Here is an 18,099-nt window from a genome sequence, read left to right as displayed (position 1 = left end):
AGTGTGTTTGTTGTTTAGCTGTAGATGTTTTTTAGAGTAAATATTCAATTGCTGTAATTATCTGTGTAGAAATGGGATCAGTTGAATGTGTTTTTTTAAGAAAATTATGATCCCAATGAGCCTCCGTATCACTGACCCTAACCCTCATGCAAAATCCTCATGCGTTCACCTGGCAACTGCAAAAGAAAAAAAATAAATAACCCAGCATATTTTCATGCCACATCACATGGCGCCTTAGACATTCTGTACTGAATGAACACCGTTGTAGTTAAAACGAGTAGTCCAACTGATGTTAAAACACTTTCACTTTATTTATTTTACTGTAAATCATTTCAGAAATAAAGTGCACAGCCACTTGTAAAGAAATCAGCTCTCATTTCTGAATTTCACTTCTAGATTTCATTTATTTAAAATATCTCGCTCAAAGCCATTGTCTTTAACATCAATGAAGACGGTTCATCTGTTATTGTAAGTTCGTGTACTTCCCACAGTGCCTTGACCTTCAGGAGTAGTTTTCCTTATTGCCATTGACAATGAATTCCTCACCACTGGAGACACTCCCATCGCTGATGTTGCCATTAATGCCACATCTGGAGCCATTGGTGGTGATGACGGGGCCTGTCGGCGAGCACGCTGGCATCCCCACTGTTGCGGCAACTTTCAGAACAGCCAGCCAGCGCCGCTTCAGGTCCAGACCATCGCAGGAGAACGTGTGGGTGGTTCTACTCTGACACAACTTAAAACCAGGCTGACCCTGCAGCTCCTGAGGGGAATCGTCCACGCTGCATCCAGTCAGAGGTATACTGAGCTGGAGCTTCACATCCTGGATAGGTAGGGGATGGATGAATAGAATGAAGCTGTGCTAAGCAAGATTTATATGGAAAAACACTGCATTTGTCTCCGTTTGATTCATGTTTATCTTTGCTTTTTAAGTCTGCAATAGGTCTCCCCAAATAAATTAGGAAGTAACATTACACTCAAATGCTAAGCATATACTCCAAAGAATATTATACTGTAGATGAGTTTTTTGCTGTTGACTGATCGAAAGCATCAGGACCTCAAAGAATATAATCGTTGTCTATGGACAGGTTTGGTTGGTCAGAACATTTGATTTTATTAAGTTTAATTCAGAAAACTCTGTGGTAACATGTTTGCCTTCTGTTGTCCTCAACCATTTTTTTCAAAATCTGTTTGTACAGTCGATTGCACACAACGCTTCAATATTTAACTAGTTTCCCTTTTTTTCCCCATGTGAGTGCAGGATGACAGATGCTGTCTGACTGTTTTGCATGTTTGCCACTCAGGGGGAGTGATTGTGACAACATCGGTGTATGACAACATCACATGCATACCCAGTGTAGAGACACGCTCACCCAAATAACAACTAAACACAAACAGACAAGTATGTGGCTGGAAAATACAATGAAATGACATGTTTACAAAAGACATTTTCTAGTCAGAGATCCCTACCTGTGGAATGGCGTACAGAAAGAGAACCGGAGGCTCAGTCCTTGTGATAACAGACCACACTCGTTGCCAGGTCTTGGTGTTGTCACCGTACTGCAGGAAACCACTCATCACAAAGTCACTAGACCCTGGAGGTGCTTCAGACTGGGAGACACCACACAAGAAAAGAGAAAGACTGAAGACCTACAAAAACGTCCCCAATGCACTGCAGAGCATACATATAAAATTCATTATTATTATTAATGTCAGCTTTGAAGAAAACAGTTATAGCTTGTTTTATCCTTCGTTGCATCTGAGACAGCTTGTTCTTTGTGACACAATTTAGTGTAATTTAAACATGGTTTGTAAAATACGAAAAAATATACAAGCTTATAATGAGTCCACAAAAGTGAAAATTAAAAAAAATTATTGTCATGATCACACACGCACACACGCGGCTCACCTCCAGTATTCTGCCCTCCACCCTGTCCCCCCTCTGACCAGTCAGTTTGGAGTAACAGGGTTTGCACACTTTGTTCAGCTTGTTACCATCATACTCCAGAGCCACTTTGTTGTCTGAACACTTCCCACACACCACCTGGGGATCAGAGAGATAGCCGCTGCAAAATTGTCCTTTGGGAAAATGAGCTCATGTCTACGTAGTGTTTACGGTGCAAAGCCGTCTGTCACTCACGCAGCCACAGGCCCGACAGTGATGTCTTCTCCTCGTGAGTGCGTTGAAAGGCTCCTGGCATTTCATACACACGGTCACCGCGTTGTCCCTGATCCAGCGTGGGGCTCGTCGGCCCAGTTCCTCCGCCTGTAAAACATATGGACACGTCACAGCAGGGATTTGTTATAGTCTAAACAGTATTTTCTGAACAGACTATGGTTACACACAACCTCCTTCTGATCACCTCTTTCCAAATGAATACCATCGAGAACTTACTGGTTCTTCGATATTCAGCTCCTTAGAAGCCAATTTGAAGGTTTCATTTTTCTTCTGAAACACGTCAACGGCTTCCTGAATCACCTGGAAATAGGACAGATGAGGGTTGCTTTAGAAAAAAAATGGAGGGCACTACTTAATCTGTTTCTCTTTTTAGAAAAAAAATATTTTCCTACTTCATATATTGTGCAGAACCAAACACTAAAAACTACCCTGATACCTTAATCCACTCATCTTGGTCTTGTTCAGAGCTTTAAAAGAGAAAAAAGGACATTTTTAAGTTTGTGGAAAATTAGGTAAATGCATTTAATGTACACTATGCTGAAGTTTAACAAGACATATTTTCACAGGTAACAGTAAATTGAAATGAAAAATATACAAAATACAATTATGATGTATACCACTGCCAAGGCAGCACAATCATCTGGATTTGTTAAACATAGGAATAAAGAATCTTGAAATACATTTGCCAAGTTTCTCAATGTAAGTAAGTGTTGAAGTAGTTTGATAAAAAAAACAGCAAACATGTCTCACAATTACAGAAAATCCTTTTGAAGAGATTTTGGTTGTGAACATTGGTTCTTGGCCTGTTATCTATTTTAATCTATAATGTATTATGTTTTTGTTTTTTTATTAATATTGCTCTAAAACCAGGAGCATAAAGAAAACCTTGGCAGAGGTAAAAAAAAAAATTCAAGCATGACAGTGGTCATTATATGCATTTCATGTAATGCACGTACACCAACACACCTGGCCTGCAGCTCAAGGGTCTTCTCCTTTCCAGAGACCTGAAAGGTGTACGGGTGGTCTTCATTGGTGGTCTGGTGCACCTGCATGCCATCCACTCCGATCCTGCACCGAACAGTAAAGCGCTGCCCAACTAAGCTGAACTTCGGCGTGCAGCACAGCAGGAAGTTGTTGAACTGTGGAGAAAGTAGTTATGAAGCAAATTCAAAGGTTTCTCTTTATAAACAGTCATCCATATCAGTGTTACAGTTTAGGGAGCTCTTAGCTGGAGTCAATTTACATAATCCTGTGACTGAGGTAAAATACATGGAAATTAGACAGGTAGATATTTAAATATTCAAGTTTTTGGACACTGTATGTATCATTGACTCAACAACAGCCATCTGTGTCTGTATATACATGTGTTCTCACCAGGAATAGGTGTCTCTCCATGGCAGATGTGTTCCTGGCGGCAAGCTTGAGCAGGCGACCCTCCCTGAGAAGCTCATTGGTCGGATTGACCACTTCCTCCTCCCCGACCATCTCATAGATTTCCAGCAGCCGCTTACGGCTCTCCTGCAGACGAAGACAGATGGTGAGAAAACAATGAAAGTGATATGTATGTACGACTGTACAAGCACAGGTGCATGACAAACTATTCCCACAACTGACAATTCAAAACATCCAATGGACAAAATGTCTGTGTTATTAGGGTTTACTTCTGACAGTATAATACAATAAGTGTTGCGTCATTGCCGATGAAATCTTACTTAGAGCAATGGGAAATGATGTAGTGTGTTATGGTAACGTACAGCTTTGTGGATGGCGGTGTTGGAGTGGGTCGCTGCCATGGAAATAGTCTGCAAGGATTCTGTGAAAGGAGACAGGGAGAGTTTTGTACAGCTCACTGCAGACAGGATGAGCTTTCAGTGACAAACATGAGATATACTGGAAGTGCATATAATGAAGACGTCACAGGACTGAGATAACGGCACTGGTGCAGTATACCTACTGCGAGCAAACTCATAGTCTGGGTTATCCTCAGGCAGTTTCTTGAGATAATCCCTCAGCAGCATTTCATAACGTGGAACCCTCTGAACCGGCTCCAGCATGTGGTGTTGCAGGGTCAGACTGCCACACGCCTCCTGACTCTAAGTACAGTACAGTGTTTACATTATATCATCTGTACATGAGTACTGATGTATAACCCGTTGAATGCATCTCACCTGAATGTCCTGGATGATGTTTCTGAAAGCAGAGGAGCGCTCCGTCCACGTCCTCACCATCTCCACGGCCTGGTCAAAGTTCCTGACGTAGTCCGCATACATCCTCAGGAAGGGGGCGTGTTGCAGCAGAACGTTACCCAGGCCCGGCCTCGCACACCTAGATTTGGTCGGAAGTGCGATGGTAAAAACGTGTGAGGGTTCTGACAATCTGCATGTCTACGAATGTTGCCTGTGTTTCGCGACAAGAACACCCACCAGTGGGCGATGCACGTTTCCAGGTCAGGTAGGAGGAACTGGCTGTGGAATGAGTAGATGGAGGAAATGTTGGAGAAAATGTTTTTTATCACCTCCGCAGGAAATGAGCCCCGACCTGCCTCCTCTGTTAGGCGTGAGCAGAACACCTGAGTTGGGAATCAGAGACAGAGCATGTTCATTCGTTTTTCTGAGAGAGAAACGTTCTATCCGTCAAGAACAAGAAGCATCTGGCACTGCGGCAACAAACTGACATGTATAAAGAAAGAAACTGGAAAAAGCAACTCCATTTGTCAGACTTTTTTTTTGTTTTTTGCATTATGTCTTTTTATGGCTGGAGCCACAGCCAGGTTACCACACTGACCTGGTCTAGCAGGTGGAGGCGAGCGACGTAGGCCCTCTCTGTCTGCAGAAGCTCATTGGCTATCTTGTACAATTTCTGCTCCGTGTTCTCTTCGTCATTTGGCTCTTTTCCTCCTCTCTCCTTCCTCTTGTCATCCTCGTTTTGTCCACCTGTACACCCCTCATGGATTCTCCCATCTTCTGCAGTGGCCTCATTCCATTGGCAGGAAAACTTTGAGCCATACCCTACGGGTGCTTGGCCTTGCTCCAGGTTGTCATTTATTTGCCTCCCATTTACTATTGGCAACTCTTTCTCTTGCGCTGTTCCATTAATTTGATCGGGGGAATGCTCTCTGCCATTGCTTAGTAGATGGCCTCCACTTGTGGTATGATTGAGTCTATGGTTAGAAGGCGCTTGGATGGTGATGGCAGGCCCAATGCAGTTCTGTGATTGGAGCTGTTTCAATGGAGAACGGTCAGCGTTTTCGGTGGGATTCCTGCAGCAATAAAGTGTGTTCATGATTGAAAATCCAAACAATATTCATAAAGAATTTGATTCTAAATGCTCTACATGCGACACAATGAAATTTAAGTAATTGAGGTACAGAAAAGGAACAATTTGAGAAGTCCAACCTGCTCTCATCCAAGTAAAAGATCAGGTCAGGCACACTTAAGGATTTCCCCGTCTTCTTCCCCTGTCCTTCCATCTTGCAGCTCGGGATTCTGTGCAGTCCTAGCCAGGATTTAGAGTTCTTGGCGGGGCTGTAGCACCCTGTTCTCCCCTGAACAGGACTGGGTGTCCGCAGTTTTCCTGTGAGAGGGCTAGGGTTTCTTGGGGATAACTTGGCAGGGCTGTGCCCTCCTTCCCTCAGTGGGCTCAAGTTCTTGATGCTTCGTTTGCCTGGACTTGGGGATCCTAACACTGGACTGCTTGCAAATTTTGGAATCCTCTGAGCATGTCTGGCAGGGGTGACCTGTGCTCCTGATACGCCATTCAAAAGAGAGCTCCCTTGGCCTCTACCAGGACTTGGGGAGCTCAGACAGTTCTGTGCTTGGCTGACACCGGAAACTGAAATTCCATAACTCCTGTTAGGACTACAGTCCTCCTCGGTGTCGTTAGCTTGTCGAGGTGTTAATTTTCCTGTAGTGGGACTGTGGGCTTGGTCTTGTCCTACCCTCACAGGGCTCCGCAGGTAATCTGGTTTGGGAGGCACTGCAAAGACATGAACAGTGTGGTGATCGCAGTTCTCAGTTGTGCGTGTACAGTTTTGACCCCGACATGGCAAGTGAAACTAGCAGAGAACAAGAAGCGTACATTGTGGTTTGAAAGGAGATCTTCTCGCTGGGCTTGTTTTGTTGTCTTCCAACTTTGGCTCTGGTCCACAGACTCTGTCACAAGCATGCCCACAGCTGTACGAGCCACACACCCCATTGCTCACTAGTAAAAGAAATTACATGTCACTATTAAAACCATATATAAAAATATGTCCCCAAACTGCATGGCGCTCTTTACTGAGGCTTTATCACGGTAATACTGGACCAAGTATTTACACACTGAATGTCAATTTATTTGGTTGCACTGTTAGAAGAAATGAAAAATGCCTGTACACATTTTGCTTAAACTTATCCAATGTTTGAATCTCAACAGTTTAAAATTTGCTATTTTTGAACAAGGCTTGACTTTTAGAGCTGGAATTTGTAAATATAACAGATAGGTCGGTTATGTTGATGACCTATTATACACAAGCAATATTTCTTACATTTTAACCATTTTGAAAGTATGAGAGAGGTTTTGTTCCTCCTGAGAAAAGTCACATTCACATGGAAAAACTGAAAATATCAGAATGGAGCAATACATTTGAACACCCTCTTCAAGCTCTTCAAGTTCTCGCACTATATTATGATGGATTGATGTTTTGGGCGAGAATTCATTCTTGTCCAGACGCCCCACAGTTCATCCGGGTTTTACTCTTGGCTTGCAATGATTTCTCATATACTCGCTTGTATAGGAAAGTTGAGCCTTTTGGTGAAGTGTGACAGATTTGTGAGTCATGTGGCGAGGACCAAAGGCTGCTTTCTCAATAGTGTCAAACTTCTGCTTTCTCACTTCTGTTTTTTTCACTTAACTTTTGCCAGTGTAACACGTTTTGTTGGCATGAGTACATTGAGTATTCCTCTCACAGAGTAGTTTCTAGAGATCACTGACATAAACCATGAGAGAATTACAAACAGATACATGCATGCCATAAGGCTAAAGATACAGGTGGTGTCAATTATTACTAGCCTTTTACCTTTTCAGGTTTTTATTTTAAAAAAAGGGTTGAAGAGATTTTGTAAACCAAAAATATGAAAACTTAATTTGTGTTTTTCTCTCTGCTTACTATATTTTTTCTTTTACACTGATCAGATTTTTACAAATTAAAACAAACAAAAAATGTGTTACATGCAGAACACACTGATGTGGGTCACTGTGGCTCAGGAGACGCAGAGGGTAGTCCACCAACAAGGGGTCAGTAGTTAGTCCCCAGTCTTGCATGACTGTGTGTGTGTGTGAGGGTGTGAATCTGTGAATGTGACTTGTACTGTATAACGCTTCGAGTGGTCGACATGACTAGAAAAGCGCTATATTAATATAGTCCATTTACTATTTCCCATATGATGGCAGGGTATCCAATAGACTCCTGAGTATTTTTTAAATGTTAAAATATTATTTAAAAGTTCCTTTAGTCATTCAAAGGATCTTTTCTTCTTTAAACTGTCTCCAAGGGTCACGATGTAATGATCAACTGCTATCCTGTACGTTTTGAAATGCATTAGTCTCCACATTTTAACACCCCTAGTATTTTCGTCTTAAAAATTAACGATCAAGCTCACTTTGTTTCCGTCAGTACCCCGCTTGTTACAAAAAGCCCCATACCAGGCCGAACAACAATTTGCATCATGTAGCTTCGAGTGATGTATGGTCCTATTGAATCGAGCATCTAACAGTACCATTGGAGCAGGCATACTTCTCAAATCTAAACCGATAGTTCTGCCTCAGCGGGGGAACAGAGAGGCTGTGTGTGTGTGTGTGTGTGTGTGTGTGTGTGTGTGTCACACAGACAAAAGTCTCAAGACACAAAGGCAAAGTCCAGGCTGAATCAGGGGAAAGAGATTTATCTGCTGTAATCAGAAGTCTTCTGCATGCGAAGTCAATGATTGTGACTGGTTCTGATAACATATATGCAAATTTACTTGACCCGGAGTTGTTGAATGTGAAAATATGCAGGAATAAAAGCACACTAAAGAAGTATTGTTTTTTTAGTCTAATTACTTTGATTAGATTGAATGCCTTAGCATTGCAGGTTAAAGAGACCTTTAAAACGGGGCTTGAACATAAGATCAGAAAGATGAAAAAGGCAAATATTGCATACCGTCTTTAGTTTCTAAGAAGCCTGAAAGTGTGTTGTTCAAAAAAATCTGGCCTGAGCCACAGCTTAAAATAAAACATCCTCCTTAATGTGAAACTACGGTACTCCACCTGTCTGGGAGGTGAGGCAGTCCACCTCGGCCCCTCTGACCTTCCGTCTGACCGCCACTCGCCTGAACTCCTCCGGCTCCCGGCTGCTGTTCAGGGTCAGACTGTTCCTCTTCTTCAGGTCGAACATTGTCACAGGTCCAACCTCCGCCCGCTGCTTCCCCCGCAACGCAAACACTGCAAACTCTGAGAGAGAGAGAGAGAGAGAGAGAGAGAGAGAGGGAGAGAGAGAGAGAGAGGGAGAGAGACCACTGAGGGAGCGCGCTGCTTCACGTGGCTCGATCGCCGACTCTAATCTGCCCGCAGCTGCGGAACCTCCGCCTCTGATTGATTGACAGGCGCACGCGCTCCCCGACGAGCCAATCACACGCAGGCTTTTTGACGTCGTGGCGGAAATCTGCGAACATCAGCGGCAGCTGGACTAACTGCGCTCTTTAATGGTGATAGAAAAAAAAAAACGACAGTCTTGACCTCACGGCGTTATTCTCTTGACCACCGGGACGCGGTTTGGGCGGGAAAAAATATCCCCAGCGATGGAACTGACAAAACTCTACCCCTCGATGGATATAAAGAATCCTGTTGATGTAGGAGAATGATGAAAGAAGAGATTAAACAAGGGTGAACCTCGGACGGGCATTCGCTCTGTGGAGGACAGCTCCGGGACTTGAGAGGCTTCAAAATCGACATGCAGTTGCCTTACTAGTTTGGTAAGTAACAGAACCAGCCTAACCAGGATGCCTAACATTGGGGTTATTTGTTCAAATTGGGATTTTTACGGTTGTTGTCTGCTTTCGACAGTTGACAAGCTACTGGCATTTAGCCATGATGTTAATGCATCTTGGCTAGTGAACGGGAGCCAGAAAAACAAAATAGGAGCTTCGGTGTACAAACTTATTTCTTCTCCTCTATTATCTAGTTCTGAAGAAAAATCCCAGCGTCCTCGGCGTGTCTGGCCACTGCTGCATCTGTACGACAGCGACCACACTTAGGCTATACCACGTGGAACCGCTGGAGGGACGAAAATTGGCTGTTGCCTCTTGAAAACCATAGACTGTATTTAAAAGTGGAGTAGTCACTGGAACCTGAAGCCTGTATTCTCTGGAGTGACCAGCAGAGGGCAACTCCACTCCTTTCTATAGAAGTCTGAGAAAAATAACGCTCACTTGATTTATAGTCAGTACACATTTTTCTGAGGAGTTTATGGTCTCAAGCGCTACTGTCAAGTCTTCTTCAATACAGAAGGGTGTTGATTAAGTAAATTATGGTCTCATTTAGAGTAAAAAATATAGGATAAAGCACAGTATTCAATTGGGCATGGATACAGCGTGATTGACAGCTAGTGCCGCCCAATGGGTGCAGGTGGCAGGTGTAGGTGGACATGCAGTGAACGAGTTCTCAGTCAGACCCAACCCAGGATCCTGCAAATATGGTTACTTCTGGTTCCCAAAAACCATGATAGCGCTGGTCGAAGTACTGAACTCGAGGATTCAGTACTGCAGTTCACAGACCAATGGGTGTTGTTGAAAACAGAAACTGCCATAATGACTCAATTAACACACAGTATAATGTTGGTAATATTGATTCAGTCTAAATCAGCTTCTTACTTGATTGAAGGAGAAAAGGGTAGTTTTCCTTCAACAAAGACACATTCACAAAACATAAATGAATAAAGCGACAAATAGAAAAGTAGGCCACTGAATAAATATATAATAAATGACATAAATGAATCGATATGACAAACTAAAATTAAAGAATACATTAAGTTGGTGGTAATATGATTAAAATAATAATGACAAATAAGATGGAAAGAGCTCACTTCAAGTAATACAATTTATTTCAATGAACTATCAATCAGAAAGAGTGGAAGTGAGCTAATGCAAGAATAGCACAATTACAACCAATTCAAATTTAAATTATTAGTTAATCTTAGTTAATAAATTATTTGATTGTTTTCAAAAAGAATGTAAATACTATTGCCAACTACTACACATTGTAAACTTTATTTAGTCTGCTGTCAGAACCTTCAGCTTGACACTGAATAGTGGGAGATGTACGTAACAAAGATTCCATTGTTTTGAAAGTACAGTCTTGTCGTTGTTAAGTCCACAGTATGTAAACGAACGGCACATCAATATCCACTCCAAAAACTTAAAAACTACAGTCAGGATGGCCGAGAATTGTAAGGTGTAAGGTGTTGCTTTCCGGTCACAGTTTTCTCTGGAGGTGTGGGTTCTTATCCCACTTCTGACTGTACGTATTATTATTATTATTATTATCTGGGCAGGGCCTGTACCAGTCCATAACACTGATATGTGTGTATCTGTAAATCGTGTGCCTCTGTTACATAGACCAGCTGGTGGTGTACATTGAAAGCAATATACTGTATATGTCTCAAAAACGTTGCTTTTCACCCCATGGTGTTGTACTGACAACGTCAACGAGAGGGCACCAAAGACCAGTGAAAATCTGAAAGTGCATTTTCAAAAAGTGTTGGTAGTAGTTACTTGGCCTATGCTTGTTCAATAACTACACAAGTTTATGTAAAAATGAACACCAACAAGAACAAAACAAAGAATTAATGGATGTATTTATTCTAAACAGCCTTTACACTGGAATCCCATCCATACAGGTAGCCCAGACTCAGTCTCAAACTTTACACATAATGTCTTTCGAGGCCTAAATGTGTCAGGTAATAACTATTTATACAGTTTTTTTTTGATTTATAAAATAACATAATATAAATGTATGTCTGAGTCAGTTGCACATGTAACTGCTCTATAATGGTCATTGTTACATTATAAGTGAATATATTAATAATTGATATATTCATTTCAAAATGTATTTACTAGTCAACTAGTAAATGTATTCAGTAATGATTTTTGTTTAGTTTAGTGTAGTAATTTTGGGGGGTCGGAATTTATGTCCACACACTTTCTCGATATTAGTGTCAACAACAGATGGTTTCCCAATATAAATTTAAACTGTCAGAAGTGGGATTCGAACCCACGCCTCCAGAGGAGACTGCGACCTGAACGCAGCGCCTTAGACCGCTCGGCCATCCTGACTGTACATTTCCAGAAAATCAGCTTATTTTATTTTGTCTCTCGAGGTCAATAACAGAATTTCTAAGTGCTATACGTCTACTTACTGTAGCCTGAACAATTGGAAGATCGTCATCCACAGCAATAGAATGATTGTGGCGTTTCCCACTGTACACCTGTGTGTGAACGCAGCATGGCAGTTGCTTAACAGTATGACACCAGATATGATTGAAAACAAGTGGTTCTATGGTGTAATGGTTAGCACTCTGGACTCTGAATCCAGCGATCCGAGTTCAAATCTCGGTAGGACCTGATTTTGTGGTGTTGGGGGACTGGCAGCAAAGCCTTGGTTACAGGGTTTTGTGGAAACATAGGTCTGGTTATTTCACATATCGTACGTGCTTGGTCAGATTGGGATCTGGGGAGTTTAGAGGCTGGCTGGGTTGAGAAATAACTTCTATGTCATTAAACTGATTTTCACCAGGTTCCAGGAGACTTGAATTCAGATCACTGGAAGTCCAGAGTCCAGAGAGGAGGCCTGCGACATCATCTTCCTCGCACCTTCCATGTTGTCCTTCCATCACTTCCCAGGTGACTCAACATTTCAAACTTAGCCTCATGTGACCCCCAAAAACAACTGTGTGGACCAAGGTGACTCCAAAACTCAAAGGACCATCGTTATATTAATGCTTTATGTATTCATTTCAGCATTAATTCATTCATTTATTGTATGTCATCAATGAGTAAATGAATTCAGTATTGATGCTTTTTTTAAATCTTAAACTTGTGTATTTATTGATTAAGCATAGGTCCTACCGTTAAGTGAGCAGGACTCAGAACCTAGACTGTCAGTTGTTCACGGGTACTTGGTGCTCTCTAGTGGATGTTGTCAGAACATGAGTACTGTACAGTACAAAGTTCATGAGACATGCATCTGATGGCTTTGGATGTGTTTCACCAGCTGGTGTGTGTAACAAGACACCAGACACAGAGGTACAGGTGTAACTGATGTGCAACACGTTATCAAATCAATATCCAAGAACAGATGTTGACCTGAAATAAATATTAGATGTCAGAAGTGGGATTCGAACCCACGCCTCCAGAGGAGACTGCGACCTGAACGCAGCGCCTTAGACCGCTCGGCCATCCTGACTGTAGACTCCTTTAAAAATCACTTCATTTTTTTCGTCTCGAGGTCTATAACGGTCTTTCTAAGTGTTGTAAGTCTACTTACTGTAGCCTGAATAATTGGCAGATCGTCTTCCACCAAAACAGAATGATTGTGGCATTTCCCACTGTACACCTGTGTGTGAACGCAGCATGGCAGTTGCTTAACAGGCTTTCTAAGTGCTGTAAGTCTACTTACTGTAGCCTGAACAATTGGAAGATCAGCCCCAGAGTAGGGCTGTTGAAATTAATCGTTTCTACGATACATCACGATGCGGAAGTGGACGATGCTGCATCGATGCAGTGACGGACAATAATCGCCAATAGATTACTGCCGTGACTTGTTGAATTTCTGACCGCGGCTGGACAATAAAGTTTTAGACTTAAAAATTACTTCCTGGTAGTAGTAGCGCCTGTCAAGGAAATAGCAGACCCAGCTCAGCCAAGAATTGATGCTGTAACCAAGCTGTTATTGTTACGCCTGTACTGTATCAGAAGAAAGGGAGTGCTTAGAGTCTGACTGCTTGTATTAACTGATGAAAATGTAGCCATGTTCAGTAAAATAGAAAATTTAGAGGACAACGCATTGTTATGCATCGCGATATCGAATCGAATCGAATCATTGACAGGATAACCGTAATCGAATCGAATCGTGAGACCATTGAAGATTCACACCCCTAATTCAGAGTCCAGAGTGCTAACCATTACACCATAGAACCACCTGTTACACCTCAGTCATATCTGGTCTCAGACTGTTAAGCAACTGCCATGCTGCGTTCACACACAGGTGTACAGTGGGAAATGCTACAATCATTCTGTTTTTGTGGAAGACGATCTGCCAATTGTTCAGGCTACAGTAAGTAGACTTACAACACTAAGAAAGACTGTTATAGACCTCGAGACGAAAATAATAAAGTGATTTTTAAAGAAGTCTATAGTCAGGATGGCCGAGCGGTCTAAGGCGCTGCGTTCAGGTCGCAGTCTCCTCTGGAGGCGTGGGTTCGAATCCCACTTCTGACATCTAATATTTATTTCAGGTCAACATCTGTTCTTGGATATTGATTTGATAACGTGTTGCACATCAGTTACACCTGACAAGTGTACCTCTGTGTCTGGTGTCTTGTTATACACAGCAGCTGGTGAAACACATCCAAAGCCAGGACCTGTAGGACCTGTGCTTAATCAATAAATACACAAGTTTAGGATTTAAAAAAAGCATCAATACTGAATACATTTACTCATTGATGACATACAATAAATTAATTAATTAACGCTGAAATGAATACATAAAGCATTAATATAACGATGGTCCTTAGACCGCTGGAGTCCCCTTGGTCCACGCAGTTATTTTTGGGGGTCACATGAGGCTAAGTTTGAAATGCTGAGTCACCTGGGAAGGGATGGAAGGACAACATGGAAGGTGCGAGGAAGATGATGTGTTGCTTAACACATGGCAGTTGCTTAACAGGCTTTCTAAGTGCTGTAAGTCTACATACTGTAGCCTGAACAATTGGAAGATCGTCTTCCACAAAAACAGAATGATTGTGGCGTTTCCCACTGTACACCTGTGTGTGAACGCAGCATGACAGTTGCTTAACAGTATGACACCAGATATGATTGAAAACAACAAGTGGTTCTATGGTGTAATGGTTAGCACTCTGGACTCTGAATCCAGCGATCCGAGTTCAAATCTCGGTAGGACCTGATTTTGTGGTGTTGGGGGACTGGCAGCAAAGCCTTGGTTACAGGGTTTTGTGGAAACATAGATCTGTTTATTTCACATATCGTACGTGCTTGGTCAGATTGGGATCTGGGGAGTTTAGAGGCTAGCTGGGTTGAGAAATAACTTCTATGTCATTAAACTGATTTTCACCAGGTTCCAGGAGACTTGAATTCAGATCACTGGATTGAAAGTCCAGAGTTCTGACCATTACCCCATGGAACCATGTTGAGTATTTGTTGAGACTATAGCAAACAAGCAGTGACATAATGGCAAAAAAAAGCAACATTTACTGAGTAAATGTAACTCCTTTGAAGATACAGATGTACACATTTTGGACAGGGAAGACAGAAAGAGGAAGCCATCGATGTCAAAATAGAGAAACCATCTTTATATTAATGTTTTATGTATTAATTTCAATACATTTATTGTATGTCATCAATGAGTAAATGTATTCAGTATTGATGCTTTTTTTAAATACTAAACTTGTGTATTTATTTATTAAGCATAGGTCCTACCGTTAAGTGAGCAAGACTCACAGAACATAGACTTTCAGTTGTTCACTGGTCCTTGGTGTCAGAACATGAGTACTGTACAGTACAAACTTCATGAGACATGCATCTGATGCGTTTCACCAGACACAGAGGTACACTTGTAACTGACGTGCAACACATTATGAAATCAATGTCCAAGAACAGATGTTCACCTGAAAAAACATCAGATGTCAGAAGTGGGATTCGAACCCACGCCTCCAGAGGAGACTGCGACCTGAACGCAGCGCCTTAGACCGCTCGGCCATCCTGACTTATCTACGCAAATCTGCAAAATGTTCATTAGTTCAAGAATGTTGTACTGTGGAGCCAATCACATTCGTAGCTTCAACATTATTGACCAATCGCTGGGGCGGATTCTTCCCTTCTGGCCAACATTTCAAACATTTGCCTAATCACAGCAGAGAAATGTTGGCGCAGAAAATGTAAGGTGGCGTTTGACTAATGCTAAAGCTAGCAGGCTGTTCTGTCAGATCTTTTTTACCCGCGTTAACCAGAGGCAGTACCGGAACAAAGGTATCGTGGATCACCACGCAGCGTTCCATAATCACACCGACTTTATCTACAGAGTCAAGAAAAATAACGACTCCGTTATCCATTTGGGCCGCGGACTTGACGCCGCCGTACTCGACAACCTCCCCCACGGCTAAACTGCAATCCTCCACAGATCAGGTCACCATGTGACACAACTTCACTCCATGCCCGCACCTCCCGCTCCACGAGTCGACATGATCCCTGGTGAAAAAAATGATATACTTTAATGTATTTTAAATGTACTCTAGTAAGCATGTTTAAACTACTGCAAATACTAATACCTCTACTAAGACCCGCCACTTTCACACTGCGAGCAGACCAGGGTCTGATGATGGGCTGCCGGGGCCGGCTGTTTGCCGAAAAAAATTTAAAAAACCGAAACAATAAATCCACTAATACTAACCACATATAACTGCTCGTAAATTATATTTGCATTAACTTATTATAATAAAACTGTAGTGGTGAAAACTACAACCATTATACAAACCATTATACATTACAAAAAATCTGAGGCATTTTTAAGATAGTGTAGTATAATTTGAGTAAATTAAATCCCCCGTCATACTTCTCCAGAACGTCCAGATGGCCAGTCCATCCCGGCCTCCTACTCAGAACGTGAACTTCAGTACTTTGAAGATCGTGTTTTTTTTAATTTTATAATGATGTTCTGAGAGGCCCAAAGCCGGTGCTGAGGTGAGGGCTTGCCTTAGATCACGAAAGGCCTTGTGCACGGGAGGGCAGATACAATGTTCCTTAGACAATGACAGAGTCTCTTGTTCTTTCTCAGCATGAAAAGCAGCTTCAAACAGTCTTTTAGACTCATATTCCAGTGTCTCTTGTTCTTAAAAACAGTCCAGTGTCTCTCAACTCTCTGTTGTTGACCTTTGGCCTCTGTAAGGGCACTGCATGCCTCTGTCAATGTTGCCGTCACTGCTCACCGCTGCCACACAAAACTCGAAAAGGCCTCCGAATGTCTTTGGAGCTAATCTGGCCCAGTCATTAGTCTGCCCTTACTGTATGTAAAAAACAAACAAATGCTAGCTGTCTCTCCATGGTCTAGATTAAAATGAACTCAGGTCAACAACTGTGCAGTACTGGAATATTCAACAAAATATTTGTACTTTTCAAAAAGATTAATGTTTTTAAAATAAAACAACGGCCTCATTGAAGACACCTCAGGTGCTCATGTGGGAAATATTGTTTATATGCTGAATGATGATCGCAAAGATAAAATTCATGTCAAGTCTGGTAACTTTTAGCAATAGAGTCATCAACAGATTTAAAATTTGATCTCTTTTATTCTTTAATTTCTGTAACCAGGAATGGTTAAATACAATCCAATTGACTTCAACAGTAGTGTCGGGTCTTCATAATGATAATAATAATGAAAGTTGAATTTTAACTGCTTATAATTTAGAATGTTTATCTAAATCCTTGCATTCCCTGTCTTTCCCACTGCTGACTGTGTGTATGTGTCAATGTGTGTGTGGTGTGTGGTGCTCCTAGTAAAAAAAAACATGAGTTTTTCATCAGAAAGGCACCAGAAGATGACCTTAAGTTCCCATTGTAAGTGCACCTTTATGGCACCACGTCACATTTTCTCCACTGGAGGAGCATCCATTAGGAAACTTCCCCACATTCTCACGCAGCATTGCATCACAATTTATCCACTTGAGGGGCACTTCTCCATTAGAGTAGTACCGATTTGCGCACTTCATCATGTTTTTCTCACCTGTAGGAGTACTGTATACAGCACTGCATCCCATTTTCTCTACTGGAAAGGACACCCTTTGGGGCACTGTCATGTAGGGGCAACATAGAGGTGTGGGGCACTTCATAAAGGCACCCTTTTCCTTTGGAAGGGCACCCATATAGGGAATGTCAAGTGTAGACCGCTGTTAGCGCACTGCATCACATTTTCTCCACTAGAAGGGCACTCATTAAGACACATTATCAAATTGTCTTGCTCCAAAGGGCACATCGCCATGATTTGTTGCATGAAAGTGCACCTTGGAGGGTACTTAACCATTTTTACCCCATGTGAATGGCAGCCAATAGGGAACTCCCTGTTGTTTTTGCCATTCTAGAGGGCCCTTCTAGAGTGATCTCACTATGTAAAGTGCCTTGAGACGATGTATGTTGTGATTTGGCTCTATATAAATCAAATATAATTGTATTGAATTGAAGTTGTATTTTCTTCTTCCATAGCTCTTTTAGGACTAGGACGACCGCAACAAAACTAATCATGCAAGAATTAAATCCCCCTTCATACTTCTCCAGAACGTCCAGATGGCCAGTCCACCCCGGCCACCTACTCAAAACGTGAACCTCATTACTTTGAAGATTGTGGTTTTTTTAATTTTATTTTTGGGGGGGCTTTTTCTGCCTTTTCATTTGACAGGACAGCTTAGTGAGAAAGGGGAGAAAGAGGGGGGAAGACATGCAGGAAATCATCACAGGTCGGATTCAAACCCTGGATCTCTGCATCGGCGCATAAACCTCGAAGTATATGTGTGCGTGCCCTATCCACTGAGCCATCCCGGCCACATGATCGTGTTTTTTAAAAGCTTGGCTGGTCGTTCACTAATTCTGCCTATCCTCCTTTGTCACAGTATCAACTGCTTACCT

General features: G+C 42.1%; 1 protein-coding gene and 6 non-coding genes across 8 annotated transcripts; 3 read left to right on the top strand and 4 right to left on the bottom strand.

Annotated features, from left to right (window-relative positions):
• Window positions 1–287: 287 nt before the first annotated feature.
• Window positions 288–8,727, bottom strand: LOC118291874 (FYVE, RhoGEF and PH domain-containing protein 4-like). 2 transcript variants are annotated; one of them, XM_035620351.2, is made up of 16 exons: window positions 8,462–8,727; window positions 6,257–6,379; window positions 5,575–6,154; window positions 4,964–5,438; window positions 4,603–4,748; window positions 4,348–4,504; window positions 4,134–4,272; window positions 3,934–3,992; window positions 3,554–3,697; window positions 3,146–3,318; window positions 2,616–2,646; window positions 2,396–2,479; window positions 2,141–2,266; window positions 1,910–2,044; window positions 1,471–1,611; window positions 288–823 (listed from the first exon to the last, which is right to left on the bottom strand). In XM_035620351.2, the coding sequence occupies exons 1-16, from the start codon at window positions 8,586–8,588 to the stop codon at window positions 503–505; spliced, it is 2,961 nt and encodes a 986-aa protein (XP_035476244.2). In that variant the 5' UTR covers window positions 8,589–8,727; the 3' UTR covers window positions 288–502. The 2 variants fall into 2 exon arrangements, with proteins under 2 accessions (XP_035476244.2, XP_035476255.2); XM_035620362.2 differs by lacking the exon at window positions 6,257–6,379.
• A 2,713-nt stretch (window positions 8,728–11,440) lies between these two features.
• Window positions 11,441–11,523, bottom strand: trnal-cag. Its single transcript has one exon. It is a non-coding gene; the product is annotated as a tRNA-Leu (tRNA).
• Window positions 11,524–11,739: 216 nt separating this feature from the next.
• trnaq-cug lies at window positions 11,740–11,811 on the top strand. Its single transcript has one exon. It is a non-coding gene; the product is annotated as a tRNA-Gln (tRNA).
• A 758-nt stretch (window positions 11,812–12,569) lies between these two features.
• trnal-cag lies at window positions 12,570–12,652 on the bottom strand. Its single transcript has one exon. It is a non-coding gene; the product is annotated as a tRNA-Leu (tRNA).
• A 951-nt stretch (window positions 12,653–13,603) lies between these two features.
• On the top strand, window positions 13,604–13,686 carry trnal-cag. The gene has a single exon. It is a non-coding gene; the product is annotated as a tRNA-Leu (tRNA).
• Window positions 13,687–14,298: 612 nt separating this feature from the next.
• Window positions 14,299–14,370, top strand: trnaq-cug. Its single transcript has one exon. It is a non-coding gene; the product is annotated as a tRNA-Gln (tRNA).
• A 738-nt stretch (window positions 14,371–15,108) lies between these two features.
• trnal-cag lies at window positions 15,109–15,191 on the bottom strand. Its single transcript has one exon. It is a non-coding gene; the product is annotated as a tRNA-Leu (tRNA).
• Window positions 15,192–18,099: the final 2,908 nt, after the last annotated feature.

Source organism: Scophthalmus maximus, chromosome 12 (genome assembly GCF_022379125.1).
Source record: "Scophthalmus maximus strain ysfricsl-2021 chromosome 12, ASM2237912v1, whole genome shotgun sequence".
Classification (NCBI taxonomy): domain Eukaryota; kingdom Metazoa; phylum Chordata; class Actinopteri; order Pleuronectiformes; family Scophthalmidae; genus Scophthalmus; species Scophthalmus maximus.
This window is presented reverse-complemented; position numbering and strand designations above follow the sequence as displayed.